The 23475-nt window shown below is 43.3% G+C and overlaps 2 protein-coding genes across 5 annotated transcripts in view; one reads left to right on the forward strand and one right to left on the reverse strand.

Annotated features, from left to right (window-relative positions):
- Positions 1-19642, forward strand: part of ILDR1 (immunoglobulin like domain containing receptor 1) — a 30072-nt gene extending 10430 nt beyond the window's left edge. The window contains exons 2-9 of one of the 4 annotated variants that reach the window (XM_086675279.1): positions 1067-1237; positions 2583-2732; positions 6310-6429; positions 6752-6898; positions 13234-13365; positions 13580-14400; positions 16169-16237; positions 18577-19642. In XM_086675279.1, the coding sequence (XP_086531405.1) occupies positions 1067-1237; positions 2583-2732; positions 6310-6429; positions 6752-6898; positions 13234-13365; positions 13580-14400; positions 16169-16195 (1568 nt within the window). In that variant the 3' untranslated portion in view covers positions 16196-16237; positions 18577-19642. The remainder of the gene's footprint in view (positions 1-1066; positions 1238-2582; positions 2733-6309; positions 6430-6751; positions 6899-13233; positions 13366-13579; positions 14401-16168; positions 16238-18576) is intronic. The other 3 variants (XM_025913736.2, XM_086675280.1, XM_086675281.1) reach the window with 3 other exon arrangements.
- SLC15A2 (solute carrier family 15 member 2) overlaps positions 5671-23475 on the reverse strand; it is a 72290-nt gene continuing 54485 nt past the window's right edge. The window contains exon 22 of the mRNA XM_086675277.1: positions 5671-5963. Coding sequence (XP_086531403.1) covers positions 5946-5963 — 18 coding nt within the window. The 3' untranslated portion in view covers positions 5671-5945. The remainder of the gene's footprint in view (positions 5964-23475) is intronic.

Here is a 23475-nt window from a genome sequence, read left to right on the forward strand (position 1 = left end):
CCTGGTGGTGCGTGTTCAAGTTTGAATACTACTATTCTGAGCTAAACCTCCCACAAGAAGATCCCTTATAACTTGGCCTAGAAACCATATTGACATAGGAACATTCTAAGATGTTGGTTATGTGTGGACCCCTGACCACGCCAGAGTCCACCTGACTTTCTGTGCCACCTAGTTCCTCATCAAGGCAGATCTGGAGCTGCAAGTATATTTGTAGCTTTGGAGGCTGGGGAGAAGGAGTTTTAAAAAGGAGAAAAGAAAAAACCTTAATTTCTTCAAGTTTTCTTCATAAAATTTGTCACAATCTGATCATTTTTATTTATGTTGTCATGCTTATGTCTACAACCTGTACTGCCAGTTTCTACTGTTGATGTATTCTTGGTCATCCATTCCATTATTTATTCAACAAACATCTGTTGGGTGCCAAGGAGGTGACAGTGCAGGATGAGGTGCTCGTGCTTAAACGATGCGTCAGAGACAAACTCAGCCTGCTCAGAGCCTGCACTTAACTGGCCATCACCAAGGCATGTGAAAAGTGTTGCCTGGGGGTAGGAAGAGGCACTTTAGGAAAACACACAGGGCCCCTTTCCCAGGTTTGCAGTCAGGGAAGGCTTCTTCTTCTTCTTCTTTTTTTTTTTAACACTTATTTTTGAGAGAGAGAGAAAGAGAGAGAGAGAGAGAGAGACAGAGCATGAGCAGGGGAGGGGCAGAGAGAGAGAGGGAGACACAGAATCCTTCCTTGGGGAAGTGGGGAAACATTTTAAGAAAAGTGACATGAGAAAATGTATGCATGTATTAGCAGGCTCAGGCCAGTACCTATACAGCCTTCTTTTCATACAGTTTCTGTATTGTTGCTGGACGGATGAGACCCTCGCAAGTCATCCTTGCTCTGTCCTCCACCTCGCCCAGAGTGTCTGCAGTCTCTGCCTCTGACTCTGCCTGTGAGCCCCCATCTAGTCAGACAGTGTGTTCACTTATTTGCATGGCTTTTATCACTCCATGAACAGAAGTAGGTCACCTCTCAGAGACATAGTATGCCTTCAGTGTTTTCTCCTGCTCTTGGATGCAGGGTGCCTGTCCTTGCTGGTGACCGTCCAGCACACGGAGCGCTATGTCACCCTGTTTGCCTCTGTCATCCTCAAATGTGACTACACCACCTCCGCCCAGCTCCAGGATGTGGTAGTGACGTGGCGCTTCAAGTCCTTCTGCAAGGACCCTATCTTTGACTACTACTCTGCATGTGAGTGCCCTCCCCCCTCTGCCCAGGCCCCTCTGTGAAGCATTGCCATGAAGGCATAGGAATTATTTAGGATCACAAATCCTTATGAGAAGCCACAAAGATCACTTAACGTGGCCCCCTCATTTGATAGATAAATGGCCCAGGCAGATGAACTAACTTATTCCTGGTCACATACTATTTTATTTTAAAATTTATGTCCTACCTTGTTCCTGAAAAGATTTAGGCAGCTCAGACATTAAGTTTTTTTTAAAAGGCAGCTCAAGTCCTGCCTCCCAGCCCATTTGGTTGCATGCCAGCACACTGAGATGAGTCTGCAGTCTGCCGCCATCACCTTCACCACCTTAGAATGTAGACAAGAAGCCTCCTACACCCTCCAGGACGCTGAGGAGTGGCCATTTGTGAACCTCCGCACACTGCCACACTCCCTTTTATGGTCAGCCTTCCTGGTGGCCGACTGAACCCTCCAAGTGAGCATGTGAGTGAGAGCTCACTGCCCCCAGGGAATACATTCTCAGGGCCGCACAATTCCCCCTACCTATGCTTAGCCACGTCCTACCTCACAGTAGTGGCTGCCCCACTCATGTCAGTTCTGTGCTCCGAAAGCAAAGCTCTTTCTAGCTGTCTACTTCTGCCTCTCTCAAGGAACAAAGGAATGCAGATCCTCACTGGCAGCCCTGGACAATTAACCTTGTAGAAATTTTTGAGAGTAGAAGTAGATGCCGTCTATAAGGAAGGAAGTGAGCTTCCTGAGATGAGGAAAAATGGGGGGAGGCCTGAGCTTTACCTCTGTCAGCCCTGACTTACAGTACATCTTACAGTATGAACCCCGATACCTAAATGTCTGAGTCACTGACAGAACCTGGCCTCGTTCCCAAAAGACACATCTCTAAATCAAGGCATGATTTTCAGGGGGTTACTCTTCAAATAAAGGGCCAGGGAAAAGAGACCAGGGTGGTAGGCATTTGCCACCAGAAAATGCATTGTAAGGGCAGGTAGATGAACCCTGTGGGGGCAGAATCTGGGGTTACCAAAAATGAAGTAAGGGTAGTTGGGATGGGAAATGGGGGCATGCAGCCAGGATTTAGAAATGATGGCCTTTTAGAGGGGTCTGGGTCTTGCTGCTCAAAAGTTCATTAGTATCACCTGGGAGTTCATTAGAAATGCAGACTCTCAGATTCTCACTCTGGACCCGCAGACTCAGAATCTTCATGTTTAGTAAGATTCCCAGTAGATGCATGAGCTCAGGAAAAATTGAGAAGCTTCCCTGCTCCAGGGAACACTAAAGGTGCCTTTCTTCATGGGAATTCCCCCTGCTGTGTGACTTAGCTGTGTCCCCTTTTCTCAGCTTACCAGGCAGCTTTATCCCTGGGCCAGGACCCCTCCAATGACTGCAATGACAGCCAGCGGGAGGTTCGCATCGTGGCTCAGAGGCGGGGGCAGAATGAGCCCGTGCTGGGGGTGGATTACCGGCAGCGCAAGATCACCATCCAGAACCGTGAGTGCAGGGGAGGCAGCAGGGAAATGGGGGTGGTGGACACCAGGCCTGACAGGCTGAGTCATTGTGGGGATTCCCCCCACTTTTTTTTTTTCCATTTGTTTGTTTGAGGAAATTGCCAGATACATAGAATGCTGTACCACCATCTGAAGTCACTCCCCTGGAAGTTGGTGTCTGGATGAGAAGATGTCCTACAGCTTTGGCTAAAGGTCTGGGAGCGGGTGGTTTCTTTTGCTTTTTCATGGCTAAGGTGTGGATCAGTCTTGTTTGCTCCCTCCCATAAATTGCCCTCAGGGCCTGTGTGAACCCCAGGGCCCTGAGTTTCCCTCTGACCACTCCTGTTGTATATATCTAAGGGGCTTTCAAGTAGGTGACCACCTTGACACCATCATCACCCATTGGTAGAGGAAAGAGCGTTAGGCTTCGTTGACCAAGAGCATTAGTTCATTGACCAGCAGCAGATTTTTTTTCTCTGGCGTCTGTTACCTCATCTGAAAGATGGACATAATAGGCTCTGTCTCCCTACACTGAAGTAAGTATCAAACGTGGTATCTGAAAGCTATGTCTAAAGCATGTTTATTCTTTATGCCTAGTACACGGAGTGGTGGTTAGAACCCTCAGTCTGCAGTCAGATTCTGGTGTGGGTCCCCATTCTGCACTTATAGGGTATGTGAACTTGGGTAAGTCCCTTCGATTTTTTTCTACAAAATGGGACTTGCCATAGTACTCCCCATCTCGTGGAGATTTGTCAGGATTAAGTGAACTGATATACATAAAGCACTTAGCAAATATTAAGTGTGCAGTGAACTTTAGTTACCATCACTGAGCACGCTTTTGGATGGAGGGTTAGCCCTACATTCCTACCTTGTAATCCAGGATTGCCATGATGGGTTATTGGCACATAATTCAGAGCCTATTTCAGTGAGCTTCATGTGCAGTGTTAAATAAATATTTGCTGCTTAAAAGGGGAAAAATGGTAGAGAATACACTAAGCAGGCCACTCAGGGTACCTGTGGCAACAATGTGAGGAAATCAGTGAATATTTGATGACCATTTAAAGGTAGATCATTTAAAGGGAGCCAATTTAATATTTGCTTCCAGATTGGTGTCTAATACTTTAGCTGTAATATTTAAACCTGATCCTTTTACGTGCAATCTCTGCTTTCCCCAAGCCAGCCCTTAAACTCTTAGCTTTAGTGAACATCTGTCCTATTCTGGTCTCTAGGTACATTCTCAAAGATTCAGGGTGGTTCTGTTTTTCCCAGAACCTGCAAAATGAGCCCTGATCTGACTCCAAAATGTAAAGTCTCTTTTGGCAAGTCTCATTTAGTTTTTGAAGGATAATATTCCCCAGAGGTGACAAGGTGACAGACAGTCCTTGCTTTTCTCTCTCTCTCTCTCTTTCTATCTATCTATCTATCTATCTATCTATCTATCTATCTATCTAATTTTGAACAATAGTATCCACTATTTCCACTCCCAGTCACTTTTGGATCAAACTTTGCTTCTTCCTTCATGGAAAACCATTATTTCCCCCTTGGTTTTTAATTCTACCTCCATGCTTGTTGTGACTTCCTAGAACCCTTGTTTTCTGACACTTCTTTGCCCTGTGCTTGCGTCATTTGAAAAGACCCTGTCAAATCAGTTCTTGGATCATTTAAAATATAAACATATCCAGGGGTGCCTGGGTGACTCAGTTGGTTGAGTGTCCAACTTCAGCTCAGGTCACAGTCTCACAGCTCATGAGTTTGAGCCCGCATTACTCAGAGCCTGGAGCCTGCTTTGAAATCTAGGTCTCTGTCTCTCTCTGCCCCTCCCCCACTCATGCTCTGTTTCTCTCTCTCAAAAATAAATAAACATAAAGAAATTTAAATATTAACATATCTGAATGTCCTCATTACTGTGACATCCCTGAAAAACATGTTTATGTTTCTAATAAAAACTGGGGCAGACCTATGATACACATTAACTTAGAGGGAGAACCTCCTCCAAAACACTTTCCCTATTCTTCCAAGTCTAGGGGAAGCTCTTTCTGGGAAAGGTAGTGTGTTTGGAAAATCATGGGCAGGAAAATATTGTAGAGATTGACGTAGAAAGAGAAGGAAACAAAAGTTGAAGTTAGCTCCAGTGGTGCGTGACCTTGCATTTCTGTTTCATTTCCTCAATAAATATTTTTTGACAAACAGATAATGGAGAATTGTAAATATGACTGCCAGCTAAGCAGGAGCAAGTCCATAATGCGAAGGGTTTTTTTGTTTTGTTTTTGGTTTTTTGGGTTTTTTTTTTTAAAGAATTTGAAGATGTCCCCTGGCACTTACTGTGGGTGAAATAGCAGGAATGTGGAAGCTGCCTGGATCCTCTGACTGGACTTTAAGCCCTGTTAGGACAGAGAAGTCTGGTTCCTCTGCAGATCTTCCCAGTGTCTGACTCAGTGCTGGACCCACAAAAGGTCTTTAGTGAAGATTTGTTGCATTTACTAAACTTGAACATACCATTCATCTATCTTAAGTAGCACAGCGCTTGGTGCTCATGAGAACTGAAAATCCTTTCTTGAGCATTGAATAACATTTACCCTTAAAATAGTGGCATTTCATCCTTACTTATTCAATTCATCTCATAACCCATCTCATAACCCATCCCTTCAAGATCCAGATTCATAGCCAGTGAGGGATCCAGGCTGTGGAGTTTTCTACCCACTTTGGAGAGGACATTAGAACTTAGTGGTTAACAGCACCAGCTTTGCAACAGAGAGACATGGATGTGAACCTACTTATGCTAAGCATTATTTCTCTGTTCTTAGGCTAGTTTCTTAGCCTCCTGGAGTCTTGGTTTCTTCATCTGAAATACAGCCAATCATAGTTAGTGTATCAGGATTGTGTAGAGTTTGATTATGAATAAGCAAAAGCTCCAAATATTAGTGACTTAATAAAGAAGTTTTTTTCTTCTCATGTATAAATTTGGAGGTAGATAGTCCAAAACTAGTGTGGTGCCTCTGTTCCATTAAGTCCTCAGGAATGGTCCCCAGCTCCAGCTCACCAAGAAAGTCTTTTTCTCCCCCATGGTCCAAGATGGCAGTCATCACATGTGCTTGACTGATAACAGTATAAAAGAAAAGATGAAGAAAAGGACAAAGATGTTCCCCAACTGTTTTAAGAAAGTTCCTGGGAGCCATCTTGTGACACTTCTGCTTACATTCTATCCACCAGAACTGAGTCACATGTTCATGTCCACCTGTAAGAGGTGACAGGAAGTAGTTACCTTATTCTAGATGGCCATGTACATGACCAAAAATTATAAGACTGAGAGAAAAAGGGAGAAGAGACCCTGGGTGACAGTGTAATGTCACCTCACCCGCTGTGAGCTGTGGTGGGAATTAAATGAGGTGATGTCCAAAATCCTTTCAAGGCACCTGGTAGGGTTCAATGACTGTTTGGAGAAATAGGATGGTCTCAGAAAAAAGACAGAACTATGAGGGGGGCCCTAAGGATGTGGAAGGACAGTGCTGAGTCCTAAGCCATAGGTCAGATACCAGGGCCCTCTCCTTTAACACCTGGTACTTTCTCCCTCCTCCCTGCAGGAGCAGACCTTGTGATTAATGAAGTGATGTGGTGGGACCATGGAGTGTATTATTGCACCATTGAGGCTCCAGGGGACACATCAGGAGACCCAGATAAGGAGGTGAAGCTCATTGTTCTGCGTAAGTGCTGTTGGAGCTTTCTATTTAGCCACCTCATTGCTGTGACACTTTTACATACAGCACAGAAACAAGCAAGCCCAGGTTATTGTTGGATTGCCAACCTCTGAAGGTCCCTTACCAAAACTAAACTTTATTTTTTTTCTTTTCCTTTTCCTTTCCTTTCCTTGTCTTTTTTTTTTTTTTTTTTTTTTTTTTTTTTGCTGGTATATTGGTCAAGCTTAACCTATAGGTCAAGAGCTATATTTATTAGACCTCTAGAATGTTAGACCTGGAAGCATTCACCTGCATATTTGGTTAGCTTCCTCTTGGTGTCTCCCTGCAGACTGGCTGACAGTGATCTTCATCATTCTGGGAGCCCTCCTCCTGCTCCTGCTGATTGGAGTGTGCTGGTGTCAGTGCTGTCCTCAGTATTGCTGCTGCTACATCCGCTGCCCCTGCTGTCCTGCCCGTTGCTGCTGCCCCGAGGAAGGTGAGAGAGGACAGAGGGGCAGTGGGATGGGGTGATGCTGGAGCCTGGTATCCCAAATACATGAGCTTCACACACACAGATCAAAACCTTGGGTCCTTCCAGGTTCTCCACCATGCCCTTCTCCCCTCACAGGCTCAGAGGTCTTTGACCCCAGCACAGAATATAATGCTAGAGAAAGCTTTAGACCCAAGTGGGAAGATTTCTGTCTCTCCACATCCGAGCCTGCCTGAGGCCTCCTTCCAATGGTTCTGCCTATTGATGGCATTTCCTCAGTGGCCCTGAAATGCCTGTGCTTCAGTATTTGCTCCTAGTTCTCACCTTGCTTGGACAGGGAGTGGCTAGAGCAAGTGGTTTGAATGTAGCAGTGAGAGAGAAGGCCACCCCTTAGAGAGGACTTGAAATGAACAGATAGAGGAGAAAGGAGTTAAAGCAGTGATTCTTAAACTTAAGAATCACCTAGAGGGCTTGTTAAAACTTAGTTGCTGGCTCTACGTCCAGAGTTTCTGGTTTAATTGGTTTGGGGTAGCCCGACAATTTGTATTCCTCAAAAGTTCCCAAGTGATGTGATGCTGCTGAGCTGTGGGCCACACTTTGAATATCTCTTTTTAGATAAAGGAAAGAGGTTTAGATGAAGGAGAGAGGGAACGGAAGATCTTGCTCTTAATGTGATCTTTCTTTGGGCTAAAATTTGACTTTTTATTTTTTTCAAATGTTTATTTATTTTTGAGAGAGAGAGAGCGACAGAGCATGAGCAGGGGAGGGGCAGAGAAAGAGGGAGACAGAATCTGAAGCAGGCTTCAGACTCTGAGCTGTCAGCATAGAGTCCGATGCAGGGCTCGAACTCATGAACTGTGAGATCATGTCCTAAGCTGAAGTCAGGCACTTAACTGACTGAGCCACCCAGGTGCCCCTAAAATTTGACATTTTAAACCAAATTTATGATATACCCTAAAAAATTTGTCTGTGGAATGCCAAATTTTTTAATAGAAAATTATTCTATAATGACTTCTTAATAAATAGATGGAGTGGAATCACCTGCTTTAAATGGTAGGAATTTTGCGTTCTTAAAATAACATTTTTTTCCCCTGATGATACAAGTAAGGTATGACATTGTAGAAAATTTGAGAAATTTGGGAAAGTGTAAACACTAAGCACTCAGAGATAATCACTTTTATCAGTTTGGTTCATTTGAGAGGAAATTTTTTAAAAGGAAATATAAGGAATTACCTCTTAAGATAGAAAAAAAACTTAATCTACAATGTCAAGAAGGCTAATGGCCTGAGTCTGGTTTCAGGTCTGTGTTCCGAGGTTTTTGTCTTATAGGAAAAGAGAACTAACTTTTTTTTGGATGTCTACTATGCGTAAGCCCCTTCCATATATTTCCCTCTGTGAATCCTCACAACCCTAGAAGACTGTGTTATCACTGCTTAACAGATGAGGAGACTGAAGGTCAGAGAAGTCACACAGCTAGTAAGTAACAGTGGCAGTGTGGTGTTGAATCCATGTTCACCTGACGTATGAATGCCCGAATGTCACACAGTTGAGGCTGCCACAGCCTCTGTGTGTAGATCACAGTGGGCTTGGCAGAGAAACCAATGACCTCCTGAAAGAGAGGGAAAATAGCAGAGGACTCAGTACTGGGCTGTGGAACTCCCTACCTTTCAAGAGCCTCTGGGACAGATCCCAAGGAAAAATCACTATCACTGAAGTAGTAATATGTATGAAGAGATGAGAAAACTGCTCCCAAGATGCCTTCTTAGAATCCCTAAGTCAGTGGGGCACTAAAAACAGGCAGAACCGGGGACAAAGCCCACACAAATGATAAATGTATCCATGGTCAGTAAGCTGATAAGCACGTTTGGGGGAGAATGATTTCTCTTAAGTGGTTAGAGTTCATTTAGAAGAACTGGTAAAATAAAGAAATGCAGGCCACAAATAAAGGTCCCTGAACTTGAGCAAATGAGGTCACTTTCAGAGTGAGTCACTAAGGCAGACTGTCCTGAGAATTTTGATGACAAGAGGAGATTACATAGAGAGGATTGAAGTTGTTAAGGAGGGCTCTTGCATGGGGAAGGGTTTGTGTGTGTGACTGTTGGTTAGAATAAGAAAACCCCAAGTGTATTTGTAGGCAAAGAACCAAGGCCAGTAGGAAATGAGTAAAGTGAAGCCTTATTTTTTTAACGTATTTTTTTTTTTGAAAGAACACAAGTGGGGGAGGGGCAGTGAGAGAGGGAGACACAGAATCCAAAGCAGGCTCCAGGCTCTGAGCTGTCAGCACAGAGCCTAACGCAGGGCTTGAACCCACTAACCATGAGATTGTGACCTGAGCCTAAATCGGACGCTTAACCCACTGAGCTACCCAGGTGCCCACCCCTAAAGTGAAGCCTTATGAGGCAAGGCGATCACTGAGCAGGAGGAACAGTTGGGATTGACATCAGGTATACAGCAAAAGAACTACCTGTAGAAAGGAAGGGAAGGGCAGCCTGACCTCTGGAGAAAGGGGGGAAGTCATTAAAATGTGGGGGATGATCCAAAGTGTAAGGGAAGAAGCTGAGGGATCTCATACCAGCCTGTCTCAATTTCAGCAAATCAGAATTCTAGAGGCAGAACAGAGCTTGAGAATGACATCAGTGCTTCTTGACCTTCTCTGACCACAGCTCACCTCCCTAACTTGCTCCCGCTTTATAGTGAGTTAATAGAGGACCAGCGAGGAGAAAAAATGAAATGACACCAGATATTAGTAACTCTTGATATTTCACTTAGTACTGGTAAATGACCCACAGTAGAACTTAAAAGATGAAAGTGATTGAAACTGATCCCTACATCGGTTACTGGCCATCCTCCCCACAGGGCCTCTAGGCATCCTGTGTCGTAGGGCCACAGGCCACACTGGGAATCTCTGATCTACCCACCCACCTCCCCATTCTGCTTACAGCAGAAGGAAGTAAGGCCTAAAGAGACTTTTGCACAATTTCACACAGCTCGTTAGTGGCAGATCCTGGACTAGACATAGCTCTCTTGATTCCATGCCCAGGGCTGGTTCCTCTTCCTCAACCAAGATGATGTCATCAGCTGAAAGTTCATGGGGAGGGGAAGACATGAGAAGTGGGGACCATTTAAACTGCTGCTCTAGAGGAGGGAAGTGGGGTCTATAGATCAGTCAAGGGAAGCCAGTTGAGGAGGGCTACTTGAAGGCGGTTGTCTGACTGCAGTCAGCTCTGGCAGCATGGGGCCAGAAGCTAAAGCTGAAATGGTAAGAGTTCAAGTGCATGGGATTCTAGGGAGCTCCTCAGGATGTCACTGAAATGATTAGCCAGCCAAGTTACGGGGACTGGTGTATGGGAAAAAGTGAAAGGACTATGTGACCATGGTTCAAAAGAGGGTAAAGAAGGAGTTCTTTAAGAGTGGGGAATGGCTGGTAAGCAGTTACAGGCAAGTGCAGTTGGAAGGCTTCAAGGCACCACAGATGATCTTGACTGCAGGGAAGGAGAGGCAGGTGCTGTGTCATTTCTGTCACGGAAGAGATGTCTTAAAGAACATGCCCTGGGTTTTCCTCAGAAGTGAAGATAAATATGCCTTTGGTAGTTTAGGCTCCAAATGTATACAGATGTATACTTTTGTTTCCTATGGGATCTAAAGCAAAAAAAGTGACTTATTATAACAATGAGAGCCACTGTCTCTTGACTGTCTGTCATGTTGGGGCATTTCAAATGTATTGCTTCATTTAACCTCAACAACTTTATGAAATAGGTATTTCTATCCTTAGCTTACAGATGAGGAGCCTGGGCCCGCACACTCTGGAAGGTCACTCAAAATCAAACTCCTGGTATACGCTGGGATTCAGGTGGAAGTCCATTGACCCTCAAAGCTTGTATTTAAGGAAAAACCCTGAGGACCATAGTTCTCAGGAGATTCTTGAGAATCCTCAGTAGACAACTCTAGTTGAGCTTCCTGCACTTGAATTAGGGAGCTTGTTGAAAACACAGCTGCTGCTTGCTCTGTGTGAGACTGAAGGATATCTGGGAACAGGACCCAGTAATCTGTATTTTTAAGTAGCTCATTACAGTGATCAAGGCAGACTTTACTCCACTGAGGTTCAGAGATAACTTATTAGGAGTTTTTTGAGGCTTAGCTACTTTCTCCATGTCTCTTATTTTATTGCCCATCTGATTCCCCACTAGGTGAACAGAAAACCCTGACATCCCTAGGGGACAAGAGGGCATAGGAGAAGCTCAGAGGTTGTGTTTTCCACTCCCATCTCAACAGTTCCATTGCATCAGGGAAGGGAGGGGCCCTGGGGAAAAGGATGTGGCAGCTAAGAAGGGAGCAGGTGGGTTAATCTCTGAAGTATGGAAAATTTAACAGGAAAGCTCATGGAGGATCTGGAAGGGTCTCTAGGGAGTTATCTGTGCAGAGGGTCCCATTAGTTAAGTCATTTGGGGAGCAAGGAGTAAGCCCAACTTTCCCTTTCTCTACTGTTGAATTAAGAGAGTAGGAGAAGGAAGTGGCCAGGATTCATTTAGAGGGGTGGGGGGTGGATAGAGTTGTTCCCAATTGAGCCAGATGTCCCCAGGCCTTAGAGGCAGAGGCAGGTCTGGAGTGGGTTTTGAAAGGTATAGAGCTGAGTTGGAGAGTAATAAAGGGAGGAGGTACAATTGTGGAAGGTTTTTGTTTTTTGTTTTGTTTTTCATCACAGAAATAAAGGAGTCTGGGGACTCACTGATTTGACAGAAAGGACACAGGCCTGGGCATCAGAATGGCACCTCTGGCCATCACCAGCTATGGGACCTTGAACTGAGAAGTCAACCTCCCTGCACCCAGCTTCTTCATCTAATTCCCACATTAACAGATTGCTCTGAGGATTAGTTAGCCTATATAAAGTGACTGGCACATACGTATTAAGCAGGGCATTATGTGTGCTGATGGTAGCACATATAGGAAGCTAGGGGAGGCATCTGTTAGCAAGAGGGAGAGGAAAGTGCTGAAGCATGTGGGGGGTCTAGAGTGCTGTCCAGTGGCATGAAGGTGTGGCAGCTGGGTGAGCTTCTCTAAGTTTGCATCTGATTTCCTCCAGGCTGGGCTATGACGCACCACCAGGGCTGGAGCTCCGGACATTTCTGGAGGCTCTGCTGCAACCACTTCCTGTTGTGCTGGAAGTTTGTTTCACACTGGAGTCATTGGGTCCAGATGGCCACTTAGCTGTTGGCCTCAGCAAATCCCCGGCCCTTTGCAGTAGGGTCCAGAGTGCCTGTCTGCCCCTCTTACTGTGCCAGGAGGAAGCCTGAGGCAGAGCCCTGCTGCTTTAGAGGTGGCCACAGGCTTGAGGAACCCAGGAGGAGGTGAGAGTGCCAGCTGGGGGGCCTCAGGCAGGCACTTCCTGCCTGAACACACAAGTCCTTTTCCTACATGCATGGATGGACTGAGACCTTGGGACACAATCACCTTAAAATAGAAATTCATGAACAAACCAACTAAATGATTTTGTTTTTAATTTACACTCATGGGGGCAGAGAGGAGAGGATTGTGTCCTTCAGACTAGCTGCACTAGGGTATCAGAGTGACATTTCTATTGATCCCTCGTGCTTTTTTTATATGATTTTCTTTGCCCTGAAAGGAAATGGTATTTCCCTTCTCCCTTCTCTGCCTTCACTGCACCACTTAGAGATTCCCCCTACTTAGGATAAGGAGAAGAGTAGAAAGGATCCACTGGGATCTACTTCAGCTTTTTGCATCTCTTGCCTCCCTTCCACTAGTTTCTCCTCTCCACCCCCAGGGTTGCAGGGCTGTTGTACCAGCTAGAACATTCTTCAGTGTCCCTCACTTTACCAGTAATTCTGCCCATTGACCTCAGCATCTACATCCTTTTTTTTTTTTTTTTTTTTAGCTTTTTCCACTCTGAGTGGGCAGCCCTGAGCTTCCCTGGCAGTCCCTGACTCATAGCTGCCTTGAAGTCCTTTGCGTCTGCACCTTCTAGATTTGGCCCGTGGCTGAAGGCCTTGTTGGCCTGGGACCCAAGATTTCATTGCCTACTAATACCCACGTATCTACCTACATTTTAGGTGAAACTGGGAATGGCAGGACGATACAATATTTTCAAGACTAGGAAGTCAAGGTTATAGGTATGCTTTCCTTGGGAATAGGGTTTGCATCCTGTACCCCAGGAGTCCCAGCTCCTTGCAAGATGACCAATTAGTTACTATTCCCTTAACTTTCACTCCTATGTAAGATAGGTCAGAAATTGGCCTCTTAGCAAAGCCTCCTAGCAAGAAAAGTGAGGTGGGAGGTGTGGGGCTTGTCCTGGCTGAGGGTCCGCATTTCTCCTTTTTCCCCTCTAGCCCTGGCTCGCCACCGGTACATGAAGCAGGCTCAGGCCCTAGGCCCTCAGATGATGGAAAAACCCCTATACTGGGGGGCGGACAGGAGCTCCCAGGTTTCATCTTATCCAATGAACCTGCTGCTGCAGCGAGGTAAACCTTGCCAGAGATTTGGGGTGGGAGAAGGCAGAGGGTAAGGGTAGGAATATGGGCTGCATTGGGGCCTTCATGACAATATAGTGGATATCTATGATCAAGGGGACGGGATGGATGCAAGCTGAAAAATGTGGCATTTTGGTGCCATGGTTCTGAGAAGCCATGTTTTGGGCCGGCCATTCTGTATGTTCTTATCCTTGTTTCCATTCAGATTTGTCCCTGCGATCCAGCCTCCCACAGATGCCAATGAGCCAGACCACTGCTCACCCTCCCATCACCAATGGTGTCCTAGAGTATTTGGAGAAAGAGCTGCGGAACCTCAACCCAGCCCAGCCTCTGCCCCCTGACCTCAAAGCCATATCTGGCCAAGCCTGCAGCATGCTGTCCTCCCTGGGCTCTGAGGTTGTGGAACGCAGAATCATCCACCTGCCTCCACTGATCAGAGACCTGCCGTCCTCCCAGAGGACCAGCAACTCCTCCCACCAACAGTGGCTCACTCCAATTCCCCCTGGACCCTGGGATCTGAGGGAGGAGAGAAGGCAGCCCCACTACTCTGCTTTTCACCAGGAGCTCCAGGACGGGGAGCCTAAGCGCCGAGCATTGGAAGGACGGGAGCTGAACCAACTTCGGAGGGGAAGGCGCCACTGCTCTGGGCTGCGTGGGTTACCCATGCCCTGGGCAGACAGGGACAGCCTCAGTGACGGCCCCTCGTCCAGTGAGGCCTGCTGGTGGCCCAACCACCTATCTGCTCGGAGCCACTACTCAGGCCGACCTCACAGGCCTGGCCCCCGGGAGAATGCCCAGAGGCCCCGGAGGCGCAGGCCCCGCAGCTACTCCCCGCCCTTGCCTTCCGGCCTCAGTTCCTGGAGCTCTGAGGAGGATGAGAAGGAGAGGCAGTCCCGGAGCTGGGGAACCCACCGCCGCAGCTCACACCCCTCACACTGGCCTGAGGAGAAGCCACCCAGCTACCGCTCGCTGGATGTCATGCCAGGCAAGAATGGCAGGAAAAAAGGGAGTGTGGAGAGGCGCTCGGTGAGCCTGGGGCATCCTGCTGAGGGTCGGGCATGGGCGGAGCGGGGCTTGGCCACAGCTGGCAGAGGCCACCCCACGTGCCACAGTGAGAGTACCTCCTCCTTGTTTTGCACAGCTTGCCTCATGGGCTTGGTGAGACCTCGCTCGAAGGGGCCGGGTGAGTGCAGAGGGCCAGGAAGGGCTCGATGCTTGATGCTTAAAACAGGGCCTTCTCATCCTCAGACCAGCCTTCATCACAGTCTGGTGAGGCAGGGCTTCCCCATTTCACAGATTCAGAAATGAGGCTCAGAATAATTAAGTGCCTTGTGAGTAGTGGAGCTAAGACTTAAACACGGGCTTTATGGCTAAGGCTTTACTTCCTGTCATACCTGCCTGTCTTTACTTAGCAACCGTATTTCCATACCCCAAATTAGAACATGCAGCCTGACAGAGGACATTTGTGCCACTTCTGAGTGCTGCAAGTCAGGGTGCAAGGCCTTGTTGTATTCGAGGATGAGGTCCTCTGAGACCCCCTGGAAAGAATCCTTAAACTGATGAAAAAAAACCCCAAACCAAAACAATAAATACCTCATATCCCAAATATGGGTAAAACTTTAGGGTTCTGTGAACAGGCAAGGTGCTAGTCATAGCTTACCAGCCTAAAAGGGGCACAAAGAGGGATTATAGGCCTTAATTTGTTTTGTTTTTTTTTAATTAAAAAAACCTTGTTTTAATTTATTTTTGCGAGAGAGAGAGAGACAGAGCACAAGTGAGGGAAGGGCAGAGAGAGAGGGGAACACAGAATCCAAAGCAGGCTCCAGGCTCTGAGCTGTCAGCTCAGAGCCCAGTGTGGGGCTCCAATTCACAGACTGCAAGATCATGACCTGAGCTGAAGTCAGACACTTAACTGACTGAGCCACCCAGGTGCCCTGGCCTTAATTTGTTTTTTAAGATGTGACTTAAAAAATCATTTTATAATTAATATATCCAAATGATGATATTCCCTTAATGTTGTCAGTTTGCAAAGTTATGCTGCCATTGCTCAAAAATATTCACGAACTGCCTTCGGAACCAATTTACATGAAAATATATTTCTGTATTTGACCTAAATCCTCTTCTGTTTGCCTCTGTTGAGATAGAGATATCTCTGAGGGAAGTTCCCAGAATAGAAGATATCATAGGAAGAAGAATTTTAGTCTCTAATATACCTTCAAGGATACATCTGTCATTTGGAAATGCAAATACTGCTGTGATTTGTTTAAAAAACAATCACATGTATGTAGTGTGCAAAGAAACAGGGACGTTGTGGAAGCTATGGTGCTAGTCTTTCAGGAAAAGAGCCTTGGTGAGAGAGTAATTCATGAGGAAGGTCTGCAGGCACTTCTGAAATAATGGCAATTATATCATATTCTCACAGATGTCCCATGAGAGAGGCAAAGACCAGTAACAATGAAACTTACTAGTATCCTTACTAAGTGCTACCTAGCTATGGGCATTTATGCACCAATTTAATCCTTACAACACCCTGTGAGGTTTTTACTATTATTTTCATGTTACAGTGGATACAGCTCTTTCTTCCATGTTACCAGTAAGAAAATTATATCCTGAAAGAAAACCCGGAACCAGTTAGAGCTGGGACAACAGCTGTTACTTTAGTCATTAGTGACTAAACTGTCTCTTATTTTAACAGAAAAAAAAAAAAAAAGTGTAATGTAAAAGCCAGTGTTTGGCCCCAAATCCAAGCCCTGTTTTCTTCTAATTTTCTTTTTTTCATTTTCTTCTCTTTAAGTTCAATTATGTGGTTTCTTGTAAGTGAGAGAAGGGAAAAAGGAACATTAATTAAGTTCCAGACGCTGGGGTAAGCCCTTTCTAAACCTTATTTCACTTAATCTTTATAACATTAGGTGAGGCTCAGTGAGATTAAGTATCATGCCCTAAGTCACAAAGCCAGTAGGGAGTGAAACCAGAATTTGAACACAGACAGCTCTCTGACTCTCAAGCCTGTACCCTTTCAGTAACTCATAATGCCTCATTTGAAAGAAAGAAGAATCGTCTGGGGCAATGATGCTCTCCTTCTATATTTCTTCCTCAGACTTTATTTCTTCCCTATTTTCTGAAAGTATCACAGCTTCCTTTATCATTAAGATGTACACACCACTAATTCTAACACAGGCAAACCAAATTTTCTATTGCAAAGTTGCTCACAAGACCCAAAGATCTCACTAACGATCATTTTGAAAGCCTTCATTGTTTTGGATCTCTGAGCTTATCTCACAAAGAGTTATCAGTTTACTTTGTCACATTCAACTGTCTACTCATATTCTGAGTGACTAGAGGCCCAGGGCCAAAGCTGGCTTTAGAAAATTGATTGGTTTGAAAGGGCACAGTGTTTTGTTCATAGTTGGAATTTTTAATGCCTTTAGTGAAGCAAAAGTATCCAGGGCCAAAATCTCTTTGCATCTTTCCTCAGTGGGGCTGGTTGCTTCCCACACACTTTCCTAGCCTCTGAAGTCTTCAGAGTTTGCAGCTAACTTCAGAACTTATAATACAATTAGACCACTAGATGGCAATCTTTGATTATGTATAACTGGAAGTTCCTGTTTGCTCCTTGACTTGATGTTTCATCATTTTCTTAAATCAAGCTTTTGGCAGTTAGTTTTACCATAACTTTTTACAAAACACTTTTTAAAAATAGTTCATTAAATATTCAGAGCAATATGCATTAATCGAAAAATCTTTTGCTCACATGGAACCTTCTCTCTAAAGAATCATTAATGTTTAACAAATATATACCAAGGAACAGGGGCTTCCATCCAAAATATTACCCTGTTCTTTACACAGTGCCCATGGGAAAGTGGAAGTTATGTTGAGGAGTCTCCCATTTGACTGCCAAACCAGTTGATATCTGACCTCAGGTCTGGTGTTTTTTCCACTCCATCAAACCTCAGAAATCTAAGAAACTATAATGTCATGCTTTAAACTCCTGTGGTTTCACACTGCATTGCCCCATGTGTTCCTGACCTCCTTCAAATTGATTATCTTTCTTTCCAATCTTGCCTTATCATAAAGGGCTTCCCAAGGCATTTCTGGTTTGTTGCAAGCTTGGCCTATACACACCTCTTATAATATGAAAGAAAACTGCATTCCTTCCTCTCCTAGTTAAACTCAAACTTTCTGTAGAGAAGCCAAGATTTTTTTTCATTTTTCTTGACTCAATTTAATAAAACCTTTTTTTGATCAGTATACTTAATCTTCTACTTTTAATACAATGCCTGTTCCTTGATCATGTGTAGGTTTTTCTTCAGCAAGCCCTGCACAAGGAACTTTCCTTTTGTCCCATTTCATTACTTTCCTTTGTATCAGAGAACATTTATCCCGTAGCATTTTGATTAGAAGTCGTGCCCCCTAAAAATCACTTTCCTAATAAAATGGAAACACAATTTTTCTATAGCAACATGAATGTATGTACATATACAATGCATTTTGAACAGTATGTTTTGGGACAGATACCTTATTTTGCCATTTCAAGTAAGATAAGAAAGGTCACATTCATGGACTACAGCTGTAGATATTCAAAACATAGATTGAAATCCCCTACAATATATAGTTAGAGAAATATGAGAAATGTAGACATAGTGCTTGCCCTGATAGAACAAGTTGAAAAAGCCAAAAGATCAAGTGGACTAACTATTGAAGAAAAGCCACTGAGTTTGGTCAGGAAGAGATAATTAATGATCTCTGAAAAATAACTTGAGAGAAATACTAAGGTATGAAGCTAAACTTTTTAGAAGGGCTGAGAAGGAATGGTTCAGGAGAATATGAGTAGAAAAAGAACTCGGCCATGTCTTCATAAACAAATGGTAGGGAGATGGGCTGATGAATGGACAGGGTACTTTTTTTCAGTCTAAGGGACACTTAAAGATGTTAAAATCATCAGGTGACAAAGTGAATGAAACTAAAACTTTCAAAAATTAAAGATGTTTGAGGGAGCCTCCAGGGAGGTATGAAAGAAGAGAAACTTCAGCCTGGGGAAGACACTGGCTTTATGAAGAGTCAAGAAATAATTTTTAGATTCATACATGCTGTCCCAGCATCCACCACTCATCTATGATTTGAACACAATCAAGTGCACCTTGTGTGTTATAAGCTAGACAATAGATCCCAGCTGACTGGATTTTTTTGTGTTCTATTCCACAGGAGAGAGACAGCTCCCATAGTGGAAGGAGTGTGGTCATTTAGTCACCTGGCACAGCACTACTTCTTTGGCTACTTCTCAGCTCCGCAAGTCATCAGCATCACCTAGATGTCCAGCTGACTTGGGACGGACTCTACCAATCCGTTTCTAACAGTTCTGGCTTAGGTTCTGAGAATAAAACAGAAGAATATTAAAAACATGAGTTTGAGGGGTGCCTGAGTGGCTCAGTCAGTTGAGCGTCTGACTTCGGCCCAGGTCATGATCTCACGGCTTCTGTGTTCTAGCCCCGTGTTGGGCTCTGTGCTGATAGCTCAGAGCCTGGAGCCTGCTTCGGATTCTGTGTCTGCCTCTCTCTCTGTACCCCTCCCCTTCTCATGCTCTGTCTCTTTCTGTCTCTCAAAAATAAATAAACATTAAAAAACCTGTTTAAAAAACAAGAGTTTGAGGAATTCATGACTATAGTGTTAGCTTTGGCTCACACTCTGCACATTTAGAGTACCTGACATGTAATGGACACTAACTGGGATGTGATCCCTCAGAAACTTAGTAGCTGGAGTCTTCAGCTAGGTTACACACTCAGAACCGTGGCCATTTTCACAGAACTCAGGAATCTTGAAGAAGAAATCAAACATGTTTCAGGTGCAGGAAATTTATTGAATAGTATGTGAGAAATTTCCATGGGAACTTATCTCTATCTCTATAGCATACCTCCATATTAGGAGTACACTTTGCTGCACCTATGTCCATTCCTGAGTGCTCTTGAGGGTCAAGTCAGAGATAGCATGGGAAATACTCCAGCAGCGTGTTCTCTCATGGGTTATTTATGCAAGTGTCGAAAATCACAAGAGGCAATTTTGCACCAAACTTGTTCCTGTCCCTTGTTTTCATTTTGCTCTTTTTTTTTTTTTTTTTTTTTTTGCTTATATCTAATTTATATATTCTTACATATTATGTATCCATTAAAATCACTTTGAATGCTTCTTGGGGACAACACAGTATATAAATAAATTAGAAACAAAATGTACTGACCTAAGGATTCTGCCCCAAATAAATACCTACTTTGATGTACTTGACTGAATTGAGTTTTCTTCCCAACTAAAGCTCAGAGTAGAGCCAAGCCAACTTGGATAGTTTTGGAGTCACCTTTCTCTTGGCACCACTGAGCCTTGCAGATTTGAGATTTCCCAAGCAGAAGCATCCAGGTAGGTTTTGCCACTCCAAGAACCCCAGGAGGAGTGGGCTATGCCCTCCCTATAATAAGCTGTACTACTCCCTCCCATTTTCTCCAGCCCCTTTGGTGGTTTCATGAACCCATTTGTGCTTGATGTAGACACCCTCCTTGAGCAGGGAAGGAGGTGGTCTGAAAGGAGGGGTGTGTCTGTGTTCCTCAACAGTATCTTTATGTGTATGACCTTAAGCTCAGTTTAGATCCTGTTGTGTTGACACATCCATTTTTCCCCCAATCTCATTAATTACATCTAGAGAAAATAGGTTAAATGCCTGTGTTGGACAAAGGTTTCTTTGGGATTTTTGATGTCTGTAATGTAACTGGATCTAAAATAGCAAAACAGAAAAAGAAATTAACAGTTTAAGACATAAAATTCAGGGGTGCCTGGGTGGCCCAGTTGGTTGAGCATCTGACTTCAGCTCAGGTCATGGTCTCCCACGTAGCAGGTTTGAGCCCCATGTCAGTTTCCATGCTGTCAGATCTTCTGAACCCCCTTCTTCTGAGCATCCAACTTTGGCTCAGGTCATGATATCACAGTTCGTGAGTTCAAGCCCTGTGTCAGGCTCTGTGCTGACAGCTCGGAACCTGGAGCCTGCTTTGGATTCTGTGTCTCCTTCTCTCTCTGTCCTCCCCTGCTCACTCTCTTTCTGACTCTCAAAAATAAACATTTAAAAAAAATTTTTTTTATGAGGAAAGGTGTCATTTCAGTAACCGAAGTTTGTGTGTGTGTGTCCTGAGATAATGTCCACACGGAACTGCCTCTGCAACAGGGCTAAACTGGCCATATCTCCCCATGGAATAACTTGATGCCCCTGGATCAAACCAATTTTGGACTGCCCAAGTTACAACTTTCTGTTCTGGATAATTCAGATCCTCATCAAAGTCTCCTCTCACATGAGCATAATCAGCAGTCTTGAAGATAGTCATAACTCTCTTTGGTGCAAAGGTTTCCAGTACACAGAACGTGCTGAACCTTTCCTGGCACCAGCAGTTTTTTTAATTTAGCTGGCAGTATGTTGTACCAGTGTGTGATGTCTCTTAATACTAACACCAACATCTTGTCACTGGGCTGTGCTCAGTCACCACAACTGCTACCTCAGGAAATTGGATTTTTAATTAAAAGCTCTCTGAAATGAAATCTCAATGCAGGCCAGATAGTCTCACTGGAGAAAAATAGCAAACCTTTAAAAGTATAATTAACACTAAGTTTGTACAGTGTCTTCCAGAAAATAGAAAGGAGGAAATACTCCCAACTCATTTAAGGAGACCAGTGCAAAGCCACTGCAAAAGTCATTACAAAAAAAGAAAACCACAAAAAAAATCTCTTCTGAACTTATATGCAAAAATCATTAACAGACTATTACCAAATATTTTAATACTTAAAAATAATTATACACCATGAATAAATGGGATTTGGCCCATATATGCAAGACTGGTTAGCAGCATAGTAAAAATAATCTTGAAAAACAAAATTGGAGAACTTATACCTTCCAATTTTAAAATGTACTATTGGAGCACCTGGGTGGCTCAGTTGGTTAAGCTTCCAACTCTTGATTTTGGCTTAGGTCATGATCTTATGGTTCATGAATTCAAGCTCTGCATTGTGGAGCCCACCTGGGATTCTCTTTCTGTCCCTCCCCTGCTCATTCTCTCTCTCAAAATAAATAAATACACTTTAAAATAAATAAATAAATAAATAGTACTATACAGCTACTGTAATTAAGAGAGTGTGGTACAAACATAAGAATAGGCCTATTGGTCAGTGGAACAGAATTGAGAGTCCAGAAATAAATCCTTATATTTATGGTAGACTGATTTTTTACAAAACTGTTCAGGCAATTTGGTGAGGGAGGGAATGTCTTTTTTGCAAATGGGGCTAGGTCATTTGGATGGCCACATGTAAAAAAATATATTTAGACCCTTACTTCATATGTACACAAATAATTGAAAATGGATAATAGTTCTCTTTTTTTAACTTTTTTATTTTTTTTTTAATTTACATCCAAATTAGTTAGCATATAGTGCAATAAGGATTTCAGGAGTAGATTCCTTAGTGCCCCTTACCCATTTAGCCCATCCCCCCTCCCACAACCCCTCCAGTAACCCTCAGTTTGTTCTCCGTATTTATGAGTCTCTTCTGTTTTGTCTCCCTCCCTGTTATTATATTATTTTTGTTTCCCTTCCCTTATGTTCATCTGTTTTGTCCCTTAAAGTCCTCATATGAATGAAGTCATATGATTTTTTCTTTCTCTGACTGACTAATTTCACTCAGCATAATACCCTCCAGTTCCATCCACGTAGTTACAAATGGCAAGATTTCATTCTTTTTGATTGTTGAGTAATACTCCATTGTATATATATACCACATCTTCTTTATCCATTCAATGGATAATAGTTCTAAATGTAAGAGTTAAAGCTGTAAAACATTTAGAGAAAAATAAGAAAACCTTGTGTCCTTGGATTAGGTAAAGAGTTCTTAGATATAACACCAATAGCATAATCTTTAAAAGAAAAAAAATTGTAATTGGATTTCATCAAAATTTAATACTTTTGCACTTCAAAAGGCACCCTTAAGGAAACAGAAATACAAACCACAAACTTAGAGAATTCATTCACAAATCTTTGATAAAAATACTTCTAACATTCATCTCTAAAGAAATCTTACAACTCAATAAGACAAACAACCAAATTTTTAAAAATAGGCAACATTCGAATAGAGATTTCACAATGGAAAACATAAAGATGGCTAATGAGTACATGAAAAGATGTCTCTATCATATCATTATCTTTAGGAAAATACAAATTAAAATTACAATGAGATACCACTTCACACCTGCTAGAATGAATATAATAAAAGAGACAACAAAAAGTGGTAGCATGGATGTAGAGAAATGGGGATCTTCATGGCTGCTAATGGAAATATGAAATGACTGTAGCTGCTTTGAAAGCCTTTTGACAATTAAAAAATATATATTGGACATAAATTTATCATACAACCCAGAAATTCCACTCCCTGGTATTGCCCAAGAGAAATAATACGTGGACATAAAAACTTGTATAAGAATAGAAGCCTTATTTATAATAACTAAAAAAGTAGAAAAAATCCAAATTTCCGTCAACTGGTGAACAGATGAACAAAATGCGGTATAGCCACCCATACAATGGGATTCTATTCAGTATAAAGAAAAACAAATTACTGATACATACTACAACATGGATGAACTTCAAAAACAATATGCTAAGTGAAAGAAGCCAGATACAAAAGACCACATAGCATATAATTCCATTCAAAGGAGACGTGCAGGAAAGACAAATCTATAGAGACAGTAAGTAAATAAGTGCCTAGGAATGGGATTGGAACAGGAATTGACTGCAAATGGACAAGAGGTTTCTTTTTGTGGTGATGGAAATGTTCTAAAATTGCATTGTGGTGATAGTTGAACAGCTTTGTAAACTTATTAAAAATCAGGAATCTGTATGCTTATAATTGGTGAATTCTATGAAATGTACTACACCTTAACAAAAATCTTTAGTAGGTTGAACGTCATTCCAAAATGCGTTCTCTGATATATAATGAATGATAGAAATCCTTTTAAAATATGTTCATATGAATACTAGTTTTAATTTAAACAGTTTTTTGTGGGGCCCCTGGGTGGCTCAGTGGGTTAAGCGT

Source organism: Puma concolor, chromosome C2 (assembly GCF_028749965.1).
Source record: "Puma concolor isolate L17-30 chromosome C2, mPumCon1.1.hap2, whole genome shotgun sequence".
Classification (NCBI taxonomy): Eukaryota; Metazoa; Chordata; class Mammalia; order Carnivora; family Felidae; genus Puma; species Puma concolor.